The sequence below is a fragment of the Mus musculus genome, chromosome 3 (assembly GCF_000001635.26).
Source record: "Mus musculus strain C57BL/6J chromosome 3, GRCm38.p6 C57BL/6J".
Classification (NCBI taxonomy): Eukaryota; Metazoa; Chordata; class Mammalia; order Rodentia; family Muridae; genus Mus; species Mus musculus.
In genome coordinates this window covers 35,787,476-35,809,213 of record NC_000069.6, presented here as the reverse complement: position 1 = coordinate 35,809,213, position 21,738 = coordinate 35,787,476, and the positions used below count along the sequence as shown (strand labels likewise).

The window sequence follows — 21,738 nt, the reverse complement described above, 5'->3', positions numbered from 1 at the left end:
CTATCTCCTGGCCAAGATGGTCTGATTTGACACTTACCATTGAAGTAAGGGTAGAATTGATGCTAAACAACCTAGAAAGTGACTGGCGGTCAGGAGAGATGGTATAGAAACAGGGAAAGCATATCTCTCAATGTAAACACATTAATCCACCTCTCTCTCCCTCATCTCTGTCTCTGCCTCTCTCTCACATACACACACGCATGCACATAAGTAGAAAAGTAAAAAAGAAAGGAGCTATTATAGGAAAACAAACCAAAAGAAAATACAGACCAGTATCTCTCATGAGTATATATGCACATACATATATACTAAGTCCAGAAATATATAATATGTATATAAGACATCTCAGGAATCCATTATTAACTTGGTGTGTACAATTAATCAGATTAATGATACTTGTCCTTTATTCTATTAATAAAATGGTCATCTCAACAGATACAGCAAAATGATTTAATAAAAACCCAACACTATGATAAAAACACAACATACTATGAAAAAGGCTTCTTCAAAACTTGGTAATATCATACTAGTGACTTCCTCTCATGAGCAGAGATACTAGGATAAGGTTGTCCTCACATATTTTATTCAACATTGGACTGAAATTTCTAGTCAGGAAAAAGAAGAAGCAAATTATCCTGATTAGGGGTGAAAAGAAATAAAGCTATCTCCATTTGCACATCTAATAACCTTGTATATACATCATCCAAGGGAATTCACTTTTTAAAAAATCTATTAGCATTAATAAACAAGTTCAGTGAGATTTTACAATAAAAAGATCAATGTGCAAAATTAAAGAATTATAGTGGAAAAACTGTTTTAACCAAGAAATAAAGATGGATATGAAACTGTACTTTAAAGTCCATACTCTTGGGAGTTACAATAAAGGTAACTACAATACTTGAGGCACAGGAAGTCTACTCTGTGAAATAATAATTTATTATACAAGCCTACAGTCTACATATACCACAGTCTACATATGTAGTCCTTGGTACAGGGAAAACTAGGACAGGAAAATCATTTGAGCTCAGAATTTCTCCTTAAGACAGGGTTTCACTAAGTAGCTCTGGCTGTCTTAGAACTCACTATTAGATCTAGCAGGCTGGCCTTGAACTCACAGAGATCTACCTGCCTCTGCCTCTGCCTCCTGAGTGCTGGGATTAAAGTTGTGTGTCAATATGTCAGGATGAACTCAGAAGTTTAAGCATAGCTTGGGCAGCAAAACCATGTGGCCCTGTATCAAAAAGAAAAAGGAAAGAAAGGAAAAGCCAACCCTAAATCATACATGGGGGTGGGGTGGGAAAATTCTGGATTAACTGACATATGTAAGTATACACAGAGAGATGGTAAATATAGTTATAAAAGACTTGAGGCATATAAAACTAAGCAAATGAAGAAACAGCAATTAACTTTGTATCTCTAGGGGAGGTAAATTATATAAATATATGATTATAGTATTACAAAGAACAAATAAAGAAGTAGGAGTTTGGAAACAGTATTATGAGTCATAATGTAAGTACTTATATTAGATGTCAAGTTAGAGCACACCAGTGTAGGAAAAGTGGACAAGTTTTGGGTATGTATATGAAATGGTAAGGTAATAGCTGTCCTTTTTAAAAATTTACTTTAAAAAAAGGCAGTGGGGGCGCACGCCTTTAATCCCAGCACTCGGGAGGCAGAGGCAGGCAGATTTCTGAGTTCGAGGCCAGCCTGGTCTACAGAGTGAGTTCCAGGACACCCAGGACTATACAGAGAAACCCTGTCTCAAACAAACAAACAAACAAACAAAAATTGTGTGCACACATGTGTCTATATGTGGGTAGTACACATGACTACAGGTTCTTGTGGAAACCAAAGGCTTTAAATTCCTGAAGCTGGAGTTGAGGCAGATTTGAATTTGAATTCATATCCAATGCAAACGCTCGGAACTGAGTCCCCTGAAAGAACAGAATGTGCTCTTGATTTCTGAGTCATCTCTTTAGCTCCAAAGTTTTGCCTTTATATTCTGTAACTAAAAATGTCTAAAATTTTAGTTCATGATACAATAGCACACATAAATATATTTATAAATTATGGTAGAAAGAAGTTAAGACCTAAAGTGGAAATGGTCAGGATATAAAGTGAATAAAGACAATAAGTAGCTGAAGGGAAGGAAAAGGTGCTCTGGTAGAACCTTTGTGATATTTTCTATTGGAACACAACTTTTACATGGAATTCTCTGATAAACAGGAAGCGCGAGGATCATCGTCACCTGCCCAAGCTCTTCATTCAGATCAGAAGTATTGACTTGAGCTTTCTGATCTGACTCTTCGTGATACAGATCAAGATCCCAGCCAATAAAAAATGATCCAAGAAATTTCTGCATCTCAACTGTCACATACAGAGAAATTGGAATGATGAAATTGTAGAGTACCAAAAAAGCAAGGAAGTCAGAAATAAATCTCAGAATCTAGGAAAAAAAAAAGAGAAAGAAATGATTATTATGAGAAAATTCCTGTTTAAATAAATCACCATCAACCATATCCTGAGGTAACCTAGCATCAAGAACCAAAAGGCCTAGCCTAACCTGTTTTACTACTGCATCTCCTCTGCTTACTGGGGTCAGGGAAAGGAAAGTACCAGGACTCAGTTTGTCACTTTTCAGAAGGTAACGTCACTGGCATGTGAACACCCCCAATCACAAGCACACCATGTGCAGTATGACAGCCATCCTGTTTAAAGATCGTGGTGACTAAGATATGCATAGAACGTAAGCATCCTGGGACACACTTTCTAGGAAGCCCAGCCACTGCAGTATGAGCTGCAGCAACAGCACAGCAGCGCTACCTTTCAATATGCTCTCTGAGGATGGAGATGCTGGCCATGGGAACCTAGACTGATTTGCTTTGTTGCCTTGTGAGATCAAAATGTTTTCTAAAATGTACATTTTAAAGAGAAATTTAGAGCACAATTATTTACTAAAATTGCAGGTTAAATTCTGTCCATATGTCAAGACGCTTAAGAATTCTTGAATTATTCAGACATGGATTAACATAAATGTATTCTTTAATTCATTTATAAGGTACAAGAGACGATTTTTTTAAAGTCCTGAATTTGTAATACTGAAGTAGAATGCACATGTTTTGACATATAAGCTTTTGTATTCTTCTTAGGCTTTAAACTAGGGCATGCACACCAATGCTAACATGTTGCTTGCTCTTCCAAAGAGACATGAGGTCAATACGACTCTGTAATGAGGTCACACTGATCCTCCCCATCAGATGTCACTACCACAACACCAACTGTTTGCACAGAACTTCCTTTACAGCTGGATCATGAATAACACATAATACCTTACTACTGTTTCTTTGATGTTCTGTTTTTTGGTTATACCAAGGTTCATCCCATTTTTCTTCAGCTTGCCAGGTATATTTCAAGATCGTACTGATGATGGCCTCAGAAATAAGTATTATTAGGTAAATTATTAAAAATGTGTTCATTGATCTAAAGCAAGAAAAAGAATATAAACATAACAATAAATTTTATGTTCATTTGCTTAGAAATTAATACTTAGATATGTCAAAATATTTAAGATTTTATTGTAGCCATTTTAAAGAACAGTATTTTTTAAAATGATCATTTAATAAAAAAATAATAACCAGAAATCCAATTATAAACTAATGAATCACAAGAGGATAGCAAGATATATCCCAAAGTACAATAGTGACACCTATATTTTGGGGGTTATCACGGATCATCTAATTGGACTTGAAGCCTACTATATAGGAGGAAATCCATGTCAGGTACTGTAAATATTGCCATCTGTGGCTGGTGAGGTCATGAACCCTAGAGGAGAACCTACTCAACAATCTTTCTAACCTAGTATGATTTCTAGCTTCATTCTAAGTATCTATGCTGTTTGTACAGATAGTGTAGCTCTCACCACTCATCAAAGAAGCTTCTTGCAGCAGATGGAGGACCTATCAGAAATCCACAACTGGTCAAAATACAGAGCAACTGACCATGAAGTGCCCAGCTCCATCTATCACATAACCCCAACATGGAACATTGTAGAAGAGGGGGCAGAAAATTTTTAAGAGCCAGGAGACCAGGACATCTCCTATGAAATGGCACTATGTAACAGTTTCCTCCCAGACTGAAACATTCCATCCTGCAGGGAAACTTCTTAAACAGGAAAGTAAACAACTCAAAAGAGTTCAGGAAGTCCCTGAAGCTAACCAGACTCATTAGGCCCCTCCCTGACATAGTGAGAATAAAAGCTGAGAGTCCCACTCAGAAGAGTTGAGCTGCAAAGATTCTTGCACTAGACTGGCACCTGGAGGAAGCAGAAACCAGCTGAGCTGCCTGGAAGAAGTTTAGACCAAGTTGAGTCACTTGGAAAGAACACTTTGGAAATTGTTGAGATGTCTGCAAGCTGTGCAGTATGCTCCAGGTTCCCAGTTTGATGTCCTGGGGTGGGCTTTGGTGATGCATGCAGGTATCTTTAAGTCATTATTGCTTCTGAAAGTAACCTCTTGCCCACATTCCCATAAGTCCAATAAAATTCATTGGTTCACCAAGTTGGATTTTGGTGGTATCTCTACTTTGGGGTGTTGTATCTGGAGTGAGTAGACATGTGTGTTGTGTCTTTCCAAAAGAAGTCACAACAGACAGTGTCTTCTATATATGACAGGGGACTACATCCATGAAATCTTAATCACGTGGTGACCTGAAGAATGACATCATCAGCTGGTATGCCAATATGGATGGGGAAATATGTCAAGGTCCCACTCCAAGATACAGTGCTACAGGAATTACAAGTCACTAAGAGAGGGGTAATCACTCTTCTCTAGAGATATGTCCTGTATAAGTTATCCAATTTGAAGTAGTAACCCTAAATGCATATATATGAACAATAATTGATCTCAGCAAGTTGTATTAAAATTCACGTGTTTGTACATTTAATAAAAATAACAAGAAGAGTTCTTAAATTTGAGATGGATAAGGGATGTTGTGGGCGAAGCTAGAGAGAAGAGGGTGTGGTGAAATGACATAAGTACTCAAGTATGAAATTCTAGAAAATATTTTTAAAAGCTGTATCAGGAATAAATAAACCAATATATACAATGTTACAGTAAGTTTGGGTCACTGGCTTTTACTACAACTATTCTCAGATTTTCAGGTTTATCTAATTATAACAGCTAAAATTAACATTTATATAGCATTAAATGTTTTTCAAAACTTCTGTTACATCTACTACCTTAACCAAATCCTAAACATCTAGCTTTTTAAAAAATAAAAAAAGCTGGGCAATGGTGGCACACACCTTTAATCCCAGCACTTGGGAGGCAGAGGCAGGAGAATTTTTGAGTTTGAGGCCAACCTGGTCTACAGAGTGAGTTCCTGGACAAGCAGGGTTATACAGAGAAACCCTGTTTCAAAAATCTGAAAATAAATAAATAAATAGAAAGATTGAAGATATTGTGAGATCCTCTCTAGGGACAAAACTCCAAACCTAGAGATAACTTAATAATTTCATCAAATCACCAAAAGTAAAGAATTCAGAAACCCTCTTTCATTCATTGAGCAACCTTAATACAATGTCCAATTTTAAGTCAGAAAAACAAAATATTCATGTAAGTAAAGAAATTTTTTCATTAAACAATTAAAATGTATAGAAACATAATTACAATGGTGTGATGAACTTCATGCCTAGTGAGAATGCAAGAAAAACATAAGTCAAAGTTTTCACAAAAACTCTGCAGGGTAGAAAAATACCTGCATTCCTGGCTTTTCTCCCTAGGCCTCCCATACTTTACCTTTTTTTCTAACTAAGGACATATTTACTCTTACATAGCCTCCAGCATAAATCCTAGTACAACCAGATGACTGTAAGAACACATGGGAAGTAGAGGCATAAGAAGAGGTGGCTCTTTCTCTACTTGATCATGTGTTAGGCATAGTATTATTTGGTACTTCAACTTTAGGACTACTCACATTTTAAAATATCAAATTATTTGGTTCAAAAGAATAAAACAAATAATCCACAATGACCAGGGAATTAGATTTGATTAAGGTTCACATTTATAAAACCTGAACTTATTTGCATGCAATTAATTCCATATACAGATTAACTGCCATTACCAGGAACTGTCCCATCATCACTTTACATATGTAAATATAGATGTATAAATATATATGTATCTACATATAAATATAGATGAATATGTAAATGTATAAAAATATTTTTATCTGGGGCCCAGCATGATGACATACACCTTTAACCCCAGCACACTGAAGGCAGAGGCAGGTAGTTTTCTCTGAGCTCAAGGTAGGCCTAGTCCACATAGTGAGTTCCAGTATATCCAGAGTTACATAGAGAGACTCTGCCTCAAAAAACAAAAACAAAACAAAACAAAAATTTTAATCATTTTTTATTTTATCTTGTGTGTATGTGTGTTTTGCATGCATATTATATATCTGCACAGGTATCTGGTACCTGTGGATATCAAAAGGTGTGAGATACTATAGAATGGAATTACAAATGGTTAGGAGCCACCATTGGGTGCTGGGAACCAAACCCAGGTCCTCTAAAGATCAACAAGTGTTCTTAATTGGTGAGCCACATCTTAGAATTCCTTCTCTCTTTCTATTCGCACTTACCCCACACTGAATCTCTGTCCCCTGGCAGCAATAATCTGTTCCCAACCTATACAGCCTTTTAATTTTGAAAAAGTCACACAACTGGAAATATGCAGTATGTAATCTTTGAACTTGATTTTTGTACCAATTATAACAACTTAGTAGTCTATTCTGATGCACCCCTACCAACAGTGTATGAGATCTAGTCCCTCTGCTTCCTTCTAACTCTTATTAACAGAGTACTCCTTTAGTCTTGTTTAAGTGGTGAGTTATCCTCACTGTCGTTCTGGTGATATTGTATAACAGCCAGTGATGTTGACTCAGCATATTTATCTCTTCATTTGTCACCTACAACTCCTTTGATGACCTGTGATTCATGTTTTTTGATAACATCTAACTGAATCTTTGTATTACTGTTTGGTTTAAGTTTGTGGTTTGCAAACATTTCCCCCTGTCTGTAGCTTGTCTTTCCATCCTTTCAAGAGGAGTTGAAAACATTTTTAATTTACATGGAGTTATTTAATTAACTTTGTCGTTCAAGAGTTATACTTTTTTGGGTTTTTTTTTTTAAAGGTGCTTAAGTCCAGATCCTAAACATCTTTATATGACATCTATCTTTACAATTCTGTTTCATTCAATAATCATTATTTTTGGATGCTGGAGACTGAGCCCATGGTCCTAGTGTATGTCCTCTCACTAGCAAAAGCTCTCTGCTCCCGCACTTTTATTAAAAACCTCACTCTGGGTATTATATATAACAGGTCGCAGAGTCTATAGATTTTCACGTTCTTCAGAAGAGTGTTGATTTGTGTTCTAGTGGACAGTTAACTTTAAGCACCTAACTTCACTGCAACTGGTGAAAGTCAAATTCTGTTTAGCTCCTCCCCACGCCCCAGCATTCTGCTAGGTTTTGTTTGTTTATTGTCAACTTGTACCTACACAGGTTTATCAGCCATGCAAGAATTTAGGCAGGCTTTATGTATTAGTTTTAAAGTCCATTGTTTCCTATGCTATCTTATCTATTTTCTCCTAACTTTCTAGGTGCTCTTCCAGTGTTAAACCCTGTCCTCTAACAATTCAACCACATAAAGAAATACAGCTTAGACTTTTGCTTTTTTTACTTCTCCCACTTCCGCCAATCATCTTCAGGATTGGACTCATTGCTAGTTTTGACCTTCTTTTGGTTACTAGCCCAGGGTAGTCTGAAACTCATGATCTTCCTGTCTCTGCCTTCTAAGATTGCTGGAATGCCATCACCATGTGCAACATTACTTGTGTGTGTGCGTGTGTGTGTGTGCGCATGTGTATGTGTGCATGTGTATGTGGATTTGCATGCCTGTACTGATACACAGACATGTATGTGTTATGGTGTATGCATGCTTAATATTGGTATGTCCCTCTCTTGGTGTGTACCTTATTTCTTGAGACAAGAGTTTCACACTAAATGCAGAGTTCACTATTTCTGCTAAACTAGCTGACTGGCAAGCTCCTGTGATCTTCCTGTCTCTACATAGAAGGTTACAGGTACATGCCACCACAACCAGCTTTTTATATGAGTAGTGGGTGTCTTAATTCAGGTTCTCATTCTTGCACACCAAGTGTTTTATTCAAAACTACTGCCTCATAACCTACACTATATTTGGTCATATTTTCATACTAACAGTCAAATCAATACTATGTAAAATGCTAAATATATACAAAAACATAAAACATCATCTTTATCCAATAAGAATATCATTTTTATATGTAATATGAAATACCCTTTTAAAGGACTTATTTTTATGTGTATGAGTATCTTGCCTGCATGTGTGTAATTGCACTGTATATATCATTAATGTCCATGGAGATCCCTTAGAACAGAGTTTAAAATGGTTCTGAGCCACCATGTGGGTGCTGGGAACCAAACCAGATTGTCTGCAAGAGCAACAGTGTTCTTAACCACTGAGTCATCTCTCTAGCTCCTGAAAAGTCTATTTTCATATATGTTATACATATATAAGATACACATATAATTATGAAAGTTTTCTTACTTTTCTACTGCAGATCTTTTCTGTGACTTGCTCTTGTAATTTAGTGCCATCTTAGTTTCCATTCCAGTGTATACAGCCACACCTATAAAATAAAACTGCCATTTTAAATGCACTTACTAATATGAAAGCTTTGAAGAAAAAGCACTGTATAAGAGTTTCTATGATTTGACATTTCCTTGAGTCTTTTTCACAGCTTTAAAGCCTGCTAAGCTTACAATTTTGGTGATCTAGACATTTAACCTGCATAGGTGAAGTTTTGTTTCTCAGTCATAACAAATTATCTGGGTGAAAGATGTTAGGAGTTGAGACTGGTGGGAGATGAGGATGGAACAATAGATAGCCACTGCATTTGGTGCTAAAGCAACCAATAACAGCAACAACAGAAAAACACTTCTGTTAAACTGGAGCTATGCACTACGCTAAAGACCCAGCATGTCAGAGAGTCTGGAATGAACATATCATTCCTTAAGTACTGAAGAATGAATGATATTAATGTCTTTCAGAGTAAATGAGGTAAGCATTCATAAAAGCTATGGGAGACCCTGAGATAAAAGAGACCAGCCACAATAGTGGGACTAAAACTGCAGAATGAAACTAATCAGGCAAGAGCAAGCTCTAAATGTTGATTCCCATCCCTAAATGCTCTAAATGTTGATTCCCATCCCTAAATAATGTGAAAGAAACAACCTAGAATCAACTGCGTCCTTTTAGTAACTATCTGACTTGGAATTTTAAAAATACTTATTCTTTAAATTTGGGGTCATAATTAAAATGAAAAATAACACTGAAACCATACAATTTGAGGGAAAAAAATCTCTTCAAAATAAAACAACAGTGAAAAGGGTTCTAAGGCAAACAACAGACCCACTTAAAAGCATTCAAATACACCTTTGCTTCTAAAACTAAGCAGAGTTTGGACCCCTACTTTAAAGTAACAAGAACAAAAAGCATTACTCCCAGAAAGTCATAAAAGATTCAGTGTCTCATGAGAAAAATTAAAAGTCCTGGAGATTTATTCTAGTTTCAGATAGTGAAACATTGTTATAATTTTTTTAAATGGTAACAAAATACATGTAACATCAACATACAACCTATTTTATTTAACATGTATAGTCAGAGTGGTGATAACACATTCACATCATGTGGAGTCATCTTTTCTACCTAGAGAATACTTGAATCACTTTAAAATGGCTGGACCCATTAAATGTCTATTTCTCTTTCTTTCTTTAACTCCTGGAGATCATTTAGCGCTTCATCATTCTGGATATACTATGTGAGGTGTTCCAAATGAAAGGGAGCATATAATCTGTGGCCTTTTAGGCCTGGCTTCTATACGGCAAGGGCACTACTATTCTTCATTTTGAGTAATAGAGTGTATGTTCCAAAAAGTACCCTTTCCACATTCAGTAAGAAATTGTTGATATCATAGTATGTCTGCAATTATTAATTCAACTGAAGGATAACCATAACAAAATTGAAGAAGTGTGGATTACTACTGTGATACTAAAAAGCACAGATTGTATCCATGTTACTTCAAGTATACCAGAATCATTTTCTTAGTATTCAACTTGATAGTTATGCACAAACACAGTACAAGAAAGCCTCAAGTACTACTCACAGGAGAGATTAACAACAATGACAAAATTCAATATTAAAACAAACCTTAAATTAAAGAAAATTATCACTTAATAAAGTAATATGCAATCAAAGGAGCATAAAATGCTATGCTGTTAAAGGTCCATTACAGAGGTTGGGATGCTGTCTGGAGGGATACAGAGCGTGTGCCTGTTGTGTGCTAGACCTGAGTTCAGTACCCAGCACCTCCAAGTTTGTAAAAGCAAAGCTTCATATAAAAACACCAATACAAAACATACAAACAATTAAAAAAAACTTAAGAATGTACAAACCAAAAATTTCTTTTGTATTTTTTAATCTGGCTCCACGAAGCAAGAGACTCTCTGGTCCCAGAGGTCTAAAGAAAAAAGAAATCCAAAAGGCACTGAATATGTTAAAAATTCAATTCAATTAAAAGGCATCTTCAAGCAGAGGCACTTAACTTGTAGTTACAACACGTTTTCATAGAAAATCAAGTCTCAGCTACTATCATACGTCCTGGGCTAATAATGTTAGTTACTAAAACAACCAACTTGCCGGGCGTGGTGGCGCACACCTTTAGTCCCAGCACTTGGGAGGCAGAGGCAGGCGGATTTCTGAGTTCGAGGCCAGCCTGGTCTACAAAGTGAGTTCCAGGACAGCCAGGGCTACTCAGAGAAACCCTGTCTCAGAAAAAAAAAACAAAAAAACAAAACAAAACAAAAACCCAAGTTCTGCTCTAGCATTTCAGTCATTTTAAGATTAATGGCAGGGCTAAAGAGATCACTCCACAGTTAAGAGAACTGGGTGTTTGCAGCTAAGAGGACCTCAGTTTGATTCCCAGCACTGATACGGCAGCTCACAACCATCTCTAACTGCAGTTCAAAGGGAACCCATATCCACTCTGACCTCTGTAGGCACATGGCACTTAAGTGGTGCACAGATACATGCTTGCAAAAGACCCATACACATAAACTTCTAAAACTTAAGGCTAGTAGCTAAAAAAGAAAATTATACACTTAAATAAACTCACAAAGCCATTAATGTCTAAAATTTTAAACATAAAATAAAATGAAAAATTAAGCAGTGATTTAAGAAAATTTAGAAGACAAAACTCAAATTATTAGCAAAATTAAGTTTTAGAAAGGAAAATACAGAATGGAAATGGCAGTGCAAACATAAAATTATCGTGAGACCTACAAAATATAAATGCACAAGGTCTACATAATTAAAATTATGTTAGAGTATAAAATAAATATACAAAATATGTTAGTGTTTTATAGGCAAGATCACAAAACAAGCTGACTACTTGCACTGTACTCCTCTAAGTGTACAGGGCTACTTGTTTGAATTTTCTCCACTAAGGAGATATAAAATGAAAAGAAGTAACTACAAAGAAACTTGTATTTTCTTAATGATAGCAAGATGATTAAGAGTCTGTCATGGATGAGTTAAAGGGTCTTTATCTTGTTGATAGTCCTTAAACTTTTCTGAAATGTACAAAAAATGTTTATTCAAGTCAAACAAGACCTGAACCATTTATAAAAATATTAGCAAACCCAAACACTGTGAAAATAAAATTCACTGAACCAAAAAAAGCCAGGTACCAGGGACACATTTACCAATTATGGTTTTCCTAAAGAGTCCTATTTGGTGAGTACTCATATTTGATGCCAGAACCAGTGTGGTGACTACTCAGCAGCTACAAAATACCTGTTTCACTGAAAATACTTTCATTACTAAGAGAAGCCATGTGCTCATTAAACATTCACTCTCTCTTGTTTTCTATTCAATAGCATGGTATTGGTTCTAATGATTAAAAGAAATGCAAACAGAACTGGAATACCATAACAGCTTCCAAATAAAAGACAATTCAATAATTAAGTGCAGTTGTTTCAGTAAAGAGTTAAGCTCATTTTTCAGCCACTCAAGAGTAAGTGTTCTGTGCTACAATGTTTCTTTACCAGACACACTACCTAGGAACACAACTCAGATGATACAGCCACAGAATTTTCACTATTTCAATTTAGAAATAAAAATAAAACTTAAGGGGCTGGAGAGATAGTTCAGCAGGTAAGAGCACTAACTACTCTTCCAGAGGTCCTGAGTTCAATTCCCAGCAACCACATGGTGGCTCACAACCATTTGTAACGGGGTCTGATGCCCTCTCCTGGTGTGTCTACAGACAGTGACACTATACTCACATAAAATAAATAAATCTTGAAAAAAACCACTTAGTCACAGTTATTCATCAGGGATCTCATGTATATATATATAAACATCACATATACATATGATATTATATACTAAAACATATATTATTGAAGTTTATAGCATGCATTTTCTATGCTAATGTTTATAAAATATTAGTCAGTGCTGACACATGACATTTTGATGGCTTATCTTGAAGATCTAATTTTAAAATGCTTAGCTCTTTCTGCTACTGACTTATTTCATGCACAAATATACAGTCGATGTATCCCTAGAAGAGAGTTGGCAAACTCTGATTAAAATAAAAATTTAATGGCTAAGTTAAGATCCTTCAGGGAATAAATAAAAACGTAATCTCATCCTATTAGCAAATCTTTAAAGTGACTCAAAGCCTCTTATTTAGATGCTGAAACAGACAATATCTACCACCACCACCATCAACAAGAAAATCAATCAGAAGAACGAGTACAACAACTCAGAATTGGTCACTACATGCGTTAGCTTCAGTCAGTCGCTTTAAAATAAAGCCAACCACAGAATTCACATGTGCTAAACATTATGAAAACAGGCGTCTTTTTAAAGCTTTTTTGTGGTAAGAGGATTGAACTCTGGACTTCCTAGATGGTATACTGCTGTACCATCATAGCAAACCGAACCCTCACTTACTTGACTCTGAGTATTATGATTTAAATGTTTAAGGATCTGAATCAAAGCAGCAACATTTCATTTCAAAGTGGCCACCAAAGACTATAAAGTTACAAGTATCTACAAACGTACTTTTATGTCATATATCCTCACATTTAATCCTCACTTGCTACTCCTGAGAACTACTGGCTGCTGACGGACTTTTACATTTCTGCTTTCCCATGATATGCTGTTTACTTAATTCCCGTTAACTTTTGGTCTCTCTACCGGTTTCCAATTACAATAAATAGATAATATGATTTATTCTTACCTTACAATTTCTTCCATTTGTTGAGTTATTATCATTCGTCCCATAAATCTGTAAAGAAAATGTACCACTTTACAAAAATAGGCAACTTGTGGAATCAATAGATAGAATGCATTTAGCACTATAAGCAAAATAAAATAGAATCCATGTGCGCGCACACACACACGCACACGCACACACACACACACATGCACACGCACACACGCACGCACACACACACACACGCGCACACACACACACACACACACACACGCACAGATTGGTATACAAGAGTACTGCGGATGCCCTTTGGCTCTCTAGCAATCTATCTGATTCCTCTAGGCAGGGCCATCTCTGAACCTCAAGCTTTCAGTGTTTCATGCAGGCTACTACTAGCCAGCATGCCGCTGCAAACTTCCATCCTCCTATTTCTACCCCCACCCCAACACCCATTACATGGCGTGTTGCTTTTTCTAGGACACAATTTGCAGTCCTCATCACTATGTCACAAGCTCCTTAGCCACTGAGCCATCTCTGTAGCCCCGAATCAATTTTTTATGGAAATTTTGTTATTCTGGTGCAGGGGACAAAAGCTAGGTCTTACATCTTATATATCATCCAATATTAGTACTATAAAATATTTTTTAAAGATAGACTTTACATTTTATAAACTGATTTTTATTGTCATCTCTAATCTAGTTATGGTTGAAGTAATAAATGAAATCATTTCAAAATGCCCATGTAAATGTCACATGTCACCATTGTTAATCTATTTTGAATTCTAACTTATACATTACTACACAAAATTACATACAGAGCTTAGCCAACAATGAATGTTTATATACATCAGTACAGTTTACTAAAGTTCTCTGTGACCTACAAATCACCAAACCAGACCAAATATTCTATCTACTCAGCAAATACCCAGCCTGGCAGTGGTGGTGCACGCCTTTGATCCCAGCACTTGGAAAGCAGAGGCAGGCAGATTTCTGAGTTCGAGGCCAGCCTGGTCTACAGAGTGAGTTTCCAGGACAGCCAGGGCTATACAGAGAAACCCTGTCTCGAAAAACCAAAAACCAAACCAAACCAAACCAAACCAAAAAACAAATACCCAATGAGCAACTATGTTTCAAATAATTAGTGGAGCTAAAGCAGCAAGCTCAAGTGTGAGACAATCCTGAGATTCTTTAACTTTATAAGGTTTTGTGCTTAAAATCTAGGCTGAATGGTCTGTTACCATAATGGACTTGCAGAGTCTAGACTTTCAGCTCTAATTTCCTCCACAGAAAATAGCAGTTACATACTTAATTCACTATTAATTTACTATATTTTGTTAAGTATATAAGGTGACTTGCCTGCACATGTCTATGTACCACAGGCACACATGTCTGATGCCCACAGAGCAAAGAAAAAGGTTTAGCATTTCTTTCGAAATGCCCCTACTGCCCTTCCCATTCCAGGCCCAGTCTCTTATCTGCTGAAGAATTTAATTTCATTACTTCTGATTTATCATTTTTTCTTCAATCAGGTTTTTATCTTAAGGGAGTACTGTTATTATTCTCCTTACTCTGGAGAAGTTTATCTAGGCTTCAGATTTAGATCCAACTCAGCTTGTGTTTCCCTGAACCCCTTTAAGAAGTGAAATGAAAGCCAGCCTTTTGTCTTCTTTCTCCATATGCCATTACCCTTGATTTCAGCATTATAGTCTGTGCTGAAGTCTATGCTGGAAGAACCCTTTCTGCATGTAGTCCCTCAACTTTTTCTTTCCAAAGTAGAATTAATTAACTATGTCACTATTTTCTGATCAGAAATATGGGCTATACTAGTGCACAAATACATTTTCAAACCAGTTAGATAAAATAAGATGGCAAATGGAAGTACAGCTCTACTGGGTAGGTTTTGTCATACTGACACAAGCGAGAGTCATCTGGAGAGAACCTCAGTTGAGAAAACGCCTATCATTGGAGTGGCCTAAAGGCAAGTCTGTGGGGCATATTCTAGATTGTGGATTGATGAGGGAGGGCCTCGCCCACTATGGGCAGGTGGTGATGGGTTATATAAAAAAAGCAAATGAGAATTGGTAAAGATCTTTTCCCAACCTGTTGGTTGCCCTTTTGTCCTATTGACAGTGTCCTTCATCTTACAGAAGCTTTGCAATTTTATGGGGTCCCATTTGTCAATTCTTGATCTTAGAGCATAAGCCACTGGTGTTCTGTTCAGGAAATTGTCCCCTGTACCCATGTGCTCCTGGCTCTTCCCCACTTTCTCCTCTATAAGTTCCAGTTTATCTGGTTTTATGTGAAGGTCATTGATCCACTTGGATTTGAACTTTGTATAAGAAGATAAGAATGGGTTAATTTGCTTTTGTCTACATGCTGACCTCCAGTTGAACCAGCACCACTTGTTAAAAATGCTCTTTTATCCACTGGATGGTTTTAGCTCCTTTGTCAAAGATCAAGTGATGTAGTATGGGTTCATTTCTGGGTCTTCAATTCTATTCCATTGATCTACCTGCCTGTCACAGTACCAATACCAGTTTTAATCACTATTGCTCTGTAGTACAGCTTGAGGTCAGAGATGGTGATTCTACCAGAAGTTCTTTTATTGTTGAGAATGGTTTGAGCTATCCTGGGTTTTTTGTTGTTCCAAATGAATTTGCAAATTGTTCTTTCCAACTCTATAAAGAATTGAGTTGGAATTTTGATGAGGAGTGCATTGAATCTGTAGATTGCTTTTGGAAAGATGGCCATTTTTACTATATTAATCCAGCCAATCCATGAGCATGGGAGATCTTTCCATCTTCTGAGATCTTCGATTTCTTTCTTCAGAGACTTGAAGTTCTTGTCATACAGATCTTTCACTTCTTAGAGTCACACCAAGGTATTTTATATTATTTGTGACTATCGTGAAGGGTGTCATTTCACGAATTTCTTCCTTAGCCTGTTTATCCTTTGAGTAGAAGAAGGCTACTGATTTGTTTGAGTTAATTTTATATCCAGCCACTTTGCTGAAGTTGTTTATCAGGTTAAGGAGTTCTATGGTGGAATTTTTGGGATCACTTAAGTGTACTAACATATCATCTACAAATAGTGATGCTTTGACTTCTTCATTTCCAATGTGTATCCTTTTGACCTCCTTTGGTTGTCTGACTGCTCGAGCTAGAACTTCAAGTACTATATTAAATAGATAGGGAGAGAGTAGACAGCCTTGTCTAGTCCCTGATTTTAGTGGGATTGCTTCAAGTTTCTTTCCATTTAGTTTGATTTTGGCTACTGGTTTGCTTTATATTGTTTTTACTATGTTTAGATATGGGCCTTGAATTCCTGATCTTTCTAAGACTTTTAAGATGAAGGGATATTGAATCTTGTCAAATGCTTTTTCAGCATCTAATGAAATGATCATGCGGTTTTTTTGCTTTGAGTTTGTTTGTGTAGTGGATTACATTGATGGATTTCTGTATATTAAACCATCCCTGCATCCTTAGGATGAAGCCTACTTGATCATGGTGAATGATCATTTTGATGTGTTCTTGGATTCAGCTAGTGAGAATTTTATTGAGTATTTTTGCATTGATGTTCATAAGGGAAATTGGTCTGAATTTCTCTTTGTTTGTTCTTTGTGTGGTTTAGTTGATACCTAATATATATAAAGAATTCAAGAAGTTAAACTCCTGAGACTCAAATAACACTACTAAAAAACGGGGTACAGAGCTAAACAAAGAATTCTCAACTGAGGAATATTGAATGACAGAGAAGTACCTAAAGAAATGTTCAACATCCTTAGTCATCATGGAAATGCTAATCAAAACAACCCTGAGATTCCACCTCACACCAGTCAGAATGGCTAAGATCAAAAACTCAGGTGACAGCCGATGCTGGCAAGGATGTAGAGAAAGAGGAACACTCCTCTATTGCTGGTGGGATTGCAAGCTGGTACAACCACTCTAGAAATCAGTCTGGCGGTTCCTCAAAAAATTGGATATAGTATTGCTTGAGAACCCAGCTATTCCACTCCTGAGCATATATCCAAAAAACTCTCCAACATATAACAAGGACATATGCTCCGCTATGTTCATAGCAGCCTTATTTATAATAGCCAAAAACTGGAAAGAGCCCAGATGCCCCTCAACAGAGGAATAGATACAGAAAATGTGGTACATTTACACAAATGGAGTGCTACTCAGCTATTAAAAACAATGAATTCATGAAATTCCTAGGCAAATGGATGGAATGAGAAAATATCATCCTGAGTGAGGTAACTCAATCACAAAAGAACACACATAGTATACACTCACTGATAAGTGGATATTAGCCTAAAAGCTTGTAATACCAAAGATACAATTCACAGACCACATGAAGCTCAAGAAGAAGGAAGACCAAAGTGCAGATGCTTAGATCCTTTTTAGAAAGGGGAAGAAAATACTCACGGGAGCAAATACAGAGACAAAGTGTGGAGCAGAGACTGAAGGAAAGACCATCCAGAGACTGCCCCACCTGGGGATCCATCCCATATTTAGTCACCATACCCAGACACTATTGTGGATACCAACAAGTGCTTGCTGAAAGGAGACTTATATAGCTGTCTCCTGAGAGGCTCTGCCAGAGCCTGACAAATATAGACGTAGATGTTCTCAGCCAACCACTGGACTGAGCACAGGGTCCCCAATGAAGGAGTTAGAGAAGGGACTGAAGGAGCTGAAGGGGTTTGCAACTCCATAGGAAGAACAATAATATCAACCAACCAGAGCCCCCAGAGCTCCAAGGACCACTACCAAGGAGTACACATGGAAGGACCCATGGCTCCAGCTACATATATAGCAGAGGATGGCCTTGTCAGACATCAATGGGAGGTGAGGCCCTTGAACCTGTGAAGGTTCTATGCCCCAGTGTTAAGGGAATATGGGGGCAAGGAAGCAGGAATGGGTAGGGGGTGGGGGGAGCACCCTCATAGAAGCAGGGGGAGAAGGGGATATGTTCTTTATTTACACCTCAAATGTAAATAAAGAACATATCCAATTTTAAAAAAAAAGCAAACTAGAAAACCAGTGGGAAGCAAGCCTCCAAGTTTCTGATGATGGACCTGTAAGCTTAAGATAAACCCTTCCCTCTCTAAGTTGCTTTTTGGTCTTCGTGTTCATCAAAGCAAGGGAGAAGCAATCTAAGGCAACAACCACTAGGAATCTCACTATTTAACGCTATTAGTGTTTGAGAGTATATATGCATTTTATGTGAAACTGTGATGTAAGTGTTGTTGTTAACATTCTCTCTCAACTTAATATGCCCTATCAGAAGTTTTTCCAGGGCTAAGGCTGAGGAGATGGCTTAGTAAACAGTTTGCTCTCAGCATGAGAACCAAGCTCCATTCTTAGGATCTGAATAAGGCTGGGTGCAGCAGTGCATACCTGTCAGCCCAATGCTGAGGAGGCTGGGACAGGAGTCTTGGAGCTCACTAGCTAGCCAGTCTTGCCCAGTCTATCAACTCCAGGTTTAGTAACAGATTTTACCTCAGTAAATAAGGTGGGAAATGATGGAGGAAGACACAGGACATTGACCGTTAGCCTCTACAGGAGTGCATATGCAGGTGCACATGCCAAGAGAAATACATGCATAACAAAACACTTGCTCTCTCTCTCCTTCCCAACCTCATACCAAAATTTTAGTATCTTTTGCTTATAATTTTAGCAAACTGTTTTTTATTTCTCACTTTGACTGAAGGCCTCACAAATATTATTTCCAAATCAGATAAGAGTTTCAATTTAAGCACTAACAAGTTGTCTCATGAGTAAAGACATTTGCTGCCAAGTCTGATAACCTGAGTTCAATTCCCATAAACCACACAGTAGAAGGAAAGAACAGACTCCCCCAAGAGCAGTCCTCAGGCCTTCCTACACACAGTGGCATGCACATGCCTAAACACATGCAAACACATGCACACAAATGAGTAACATGTAATAACTCTAAAGCTTCATTTTTATGTTTATGAAAACAAGGTCTTTTTAATAGAAAGCTGGCCTTCTATTAGAACTTTTATATAAAATTAGTAATTTTTAAGATACAATTTAAAAATAATTTTGTAAGCTATTTATGACTATTTAATAATAGTTTATTAGAATTTTACTTCTAATAGAAGCTATTAAATGAAGATTAGCTCACCAAGTAACACACCATACCTGTATAAATCTGCTTCTGGCTGTTGGCATTCTATTACAGCTATGAGACTGTCCAAGTTGGCAACTGTTTGTAATACTGCTGTTTCTGGAACTGACACATGTGTCTGAAAAAAATTACAAAAGGATTGATATATATCTAACCCTGACCTCAGATAACAACTACTTCAAATGTCTTCTACATGAAATCATGGCATACTAGATTGCAGATCACTCTGCTAAGATAACAGGAGAAATCATTAGAAATATTGACCTGCAGCAATCCTGTTTGTTTGGGATCTTGTTTGCAATCAAGTGTCTAAAGATTCATTATATCTTATCTAGTAGAAAAAATGTGAATTTTCACCCCTTATTACACTCTGAAAACTGGGCAAATTTATACTTTCTTCTTGACTAAAAATATATCAAGCTGGGCACAGTGGTTCACATCTATAATCACAGTATTTGAGAAGCAAAGGTAGGAGTGTCAGAAGTTTGAGGGCAGTCTGTTTTGTTTTGTTTTTAAAGCATCAAAAATATTAAAAGATCTTATTTTTCCTAAAATATTATCCACTTCTACTTTTAATATGAACAAAGCCAGGGTGAGAATGCCCTTAAACACATAATAACAATAAATTTAAATTTTAAACTTTAGTTGCATACATGTGAATCATGTCTGTATCTACAGATGAGTGTACAGAAATCAGACATGCATGTGTGCATGGAGCCTGGAGAGTGACTTGGGAAGTCTTTAATCCCTCTCCTCTGTCCTTACTGAGATGGGTCTCACTGCACATACAGCTTAGCAGTCATTACACTGACTGACTAGCAAGCTCCCGAGATGCCCATCTAGGCCTCTCGGTGCTGGGATTAAAAGCATGTGCTGTTGTGCCTGTCTTTATTAAGTAGGTGCTAGGGTTCAAGCTCAGATGCTTACGTTGGGTAGCAAGCACTCTACTAGCACAGCTATTGTCCCAATCCATCAACTTTTGTAAAAATAATATTTTTTTAAGTTTCAGTAACTTAAAAAGAACTTTATCAGGTCACACTTGATCACTTCACCTGAAGGAAACAAAAACATGAGGCGTTATGTTCTCCCAAAGCAATGCTGGAACATATACATGAACAAACCTTTAGGTTTGTCTCTCCATCCAAACTAGCAGTTGTCACATGACATGAACCATCAAGTCGATCTGAGGACAGAAGCACCAAATCTGCAGGAAAAATTTCATCTTTGGCTATACGAACAATATCACCCACCTACAGGAAATTGGGAGAAAAGTGATTATACATTTTAAAGGCAAGCATTTTCATTCTGTTCTACATAGGTGGCTTATCACAATATTTTACTTTGTATATACTTTCTGCAATGTAGATGAACTTGGGGGCTCAAGCATGTGAAGCAATACCCTGCCACTGAGATACACACACGCATACACATAGGACTTTATAATATAACATACAATTTTGTATCATTTACCACATACATACCCGAATGTTTTTGGATCGAGTTTTTACAAGCCCCCCACTTCTGACAACATAGACAGGAGCTCCGTTTACTTCATTATCTGAGTTATGGCGTAACCAGTCTTCATAACCCTAGGAATAAAGAAGAAACCGTATCCTATAGTTTCTGGGGAACATACACCAGAATTCCAGTAGGCTACTTTGATGCTTACATCAGAAATGACATTTCTGACGTTCATTCTTACCAGAAACATTAACTGTTTCTATTACATATGTGTTTCTGTTATTCTAAGATCCTGACCTTTCCTTGTTTTTTTAATGAAAGTTTCTTCTGCCACCTTTATGAGTGCTTTCCACATAATTCACTCTTAGTAATAAAATTACTCTATTTATTTCTATGTATTCAAATAATATAAAGTATACTGACAATTTTAAATATTTTTTCTCAAACTCACATTTCTTCAAGATTCCAAAAGTGAATTTATAACAGCATTATTAATATACCCATTGAGATTTTATAAATATCTTTATTTAAATATTAACATATATTATGTGTGTATGAAAATATATATATTTCTGATCATTTTCACCTTCACTCCTAGAAATCTTTCTCTCAAGAAGCCAACTCCTCCCCCAATGACTTTTTGTACATGTGAACAAACTCAGTCAATTTTTGGTTGCTGGCGTGGGCATGAGTAGGGGAGGTGGGGTATGAACACTTGTCTTTATACCCACAGATAAAT

At 36.9% G+C, this 21,738-nt stretch overlaps 1 protein-coding gene across 12 annotated transcripts in view; it reads right to left on the bottom strand.

The window, feature by feature from the left end:
- Atp11b (ATPase, class VI, type 11B) overlaps positions 1–21,738 on the bottom strand; it is a 102,233-nt gene that overhangs the window by 47,063 nt on the left and 33,432 nt on the right. For 5 of the 12 annotated variants that reach the window (XR_001783770.2, XR_001783771.2, XM_006535568.3 and 2 more), the window contains exons 5-12: positions 21,020–21,127; positions 20,660–20,788; positions 19,553–19,656; positions 13,408–13,455; positions 10,556–10,620; positions 8,649–8,730; positions 3,330–3,480; positions 2,171–2,446 (exon numbers count right to left, since the gene is read on the bottom strand). Coding sequence is in view for 8 of the 12 variants with exons in the window: in XM_006535568.3 (XP_006535631.1) it covers positions 2,171–2,446; positions 3,330–3,480; positions 8,649–8,730; positions 10,556–10,620; positions 13,408–13,455; positions 19,553–19,656; positions 20,660–20,788; positions 21,020–21,127 (963 nt within the window). In the remaining 4 variants the exon portion in view is untranslated. Of the gene's footprint in view, positions 1–489; positions 606–2,170; positions 2,447–3,329; positions 3,481–8,648; positions 8,731–10,555; positions 10,621–13,407; positions 13,456–19,552; positions 19,657–20,659; positions 20,789–21,019; positions 21,128–21,738 lie in introns of those variants that run through there. The other 7 variants (NR_151627.1, NR_151626.1, XM_006535574.3 and 4 more) reach the window with 4 other exon arrangements.